We start from the raw sequence: 545 nt of genomic DNA, 5'->3' as shown, positions 1-545 counted from the left end.
CAATAAACAGGTTTTTCACGAAGGTCAAGTTTGTTTTGCCCAGCCTAGACGACGAGCAGGCCTTAGTGTCTCTGAATAACCAAAGAAATGCACCGACATCTGGAGATCCAGATCTGCGTAAGCGCTCCCACTCCGTATTTCGTCGACGAAGCGAATGCACTGACTCTATCCATTGCCATGTGTACTTTTGGCTTCCATAGTGTATGCATACTCCCGCTGTCTAGTGCGTGCCGCCTACTGCAACAGGCACTTCACTAAAGGCCGCTGAGCCGCCCCACTTATCCACTTCAAGCGCCAGTGAAGCTAAACCAGGAACAGGGGACGAGAAGCATGACAATGCATCTCCCCCCGCACAAAAGGATATTTCAAAAGCAAATATGATCCAGCTGGACCCTACGGATCATCCTATATTTCGTAAGCATGAAGTACAAGCTAGTAGATAGGGAATGGACAGACTATGTCTCCCGATCTTGAGGTCCAAGTAGAGCTTTATATGTGTCAGAATATAGAATATGGCTGGTAATAAACATACTTGCTCTCGCCTG

The 545-nt window shown here is 47.5% G+C and overlaps 1 protein-coding gene across 1 annotated transcript in view; it reads left to right on the top strand.

Annotated features, from left to right (window-relative positions):
- EMH_0088320 (uncharacterized protein) overlaps positions 1-545 on the top strand; it is a gene marked incomplete at both ends in the record, with an annotated part of 2,359 nt that overhangs the window by 401 nt on the left and 1,413 nt on the right. The window contains 2 exons of the mRNA XM_013501284.1: positions 11-117; positions 247-414. Coding sequence (XP_013356738.1) covers positions 11-117; positions 247-414 — 275 coding nt within the window. The remainder of the gene's footprint in view (positions 1-10; positions 118-246; positions 415-545) is intronic.

Source organism: Eimeria mitis, genomic scaffold, assembly GCF_000499745.2.
Source record: "Eimeria mitis Houghton genomic scaffold, Emh_scaff6619, whole genome shotgun sequence".
Lineage (NCBI taxonomy): Eukaryota > Apicomplexa > Conoidasida > Eucoccidiorida > Eimeriidae > Eimeria > Eimeria mitis.
Note: the sequence above shows the minus strand (reverse complement) of the source record. Positions and strands in the feature narration are given on the sequence as shown.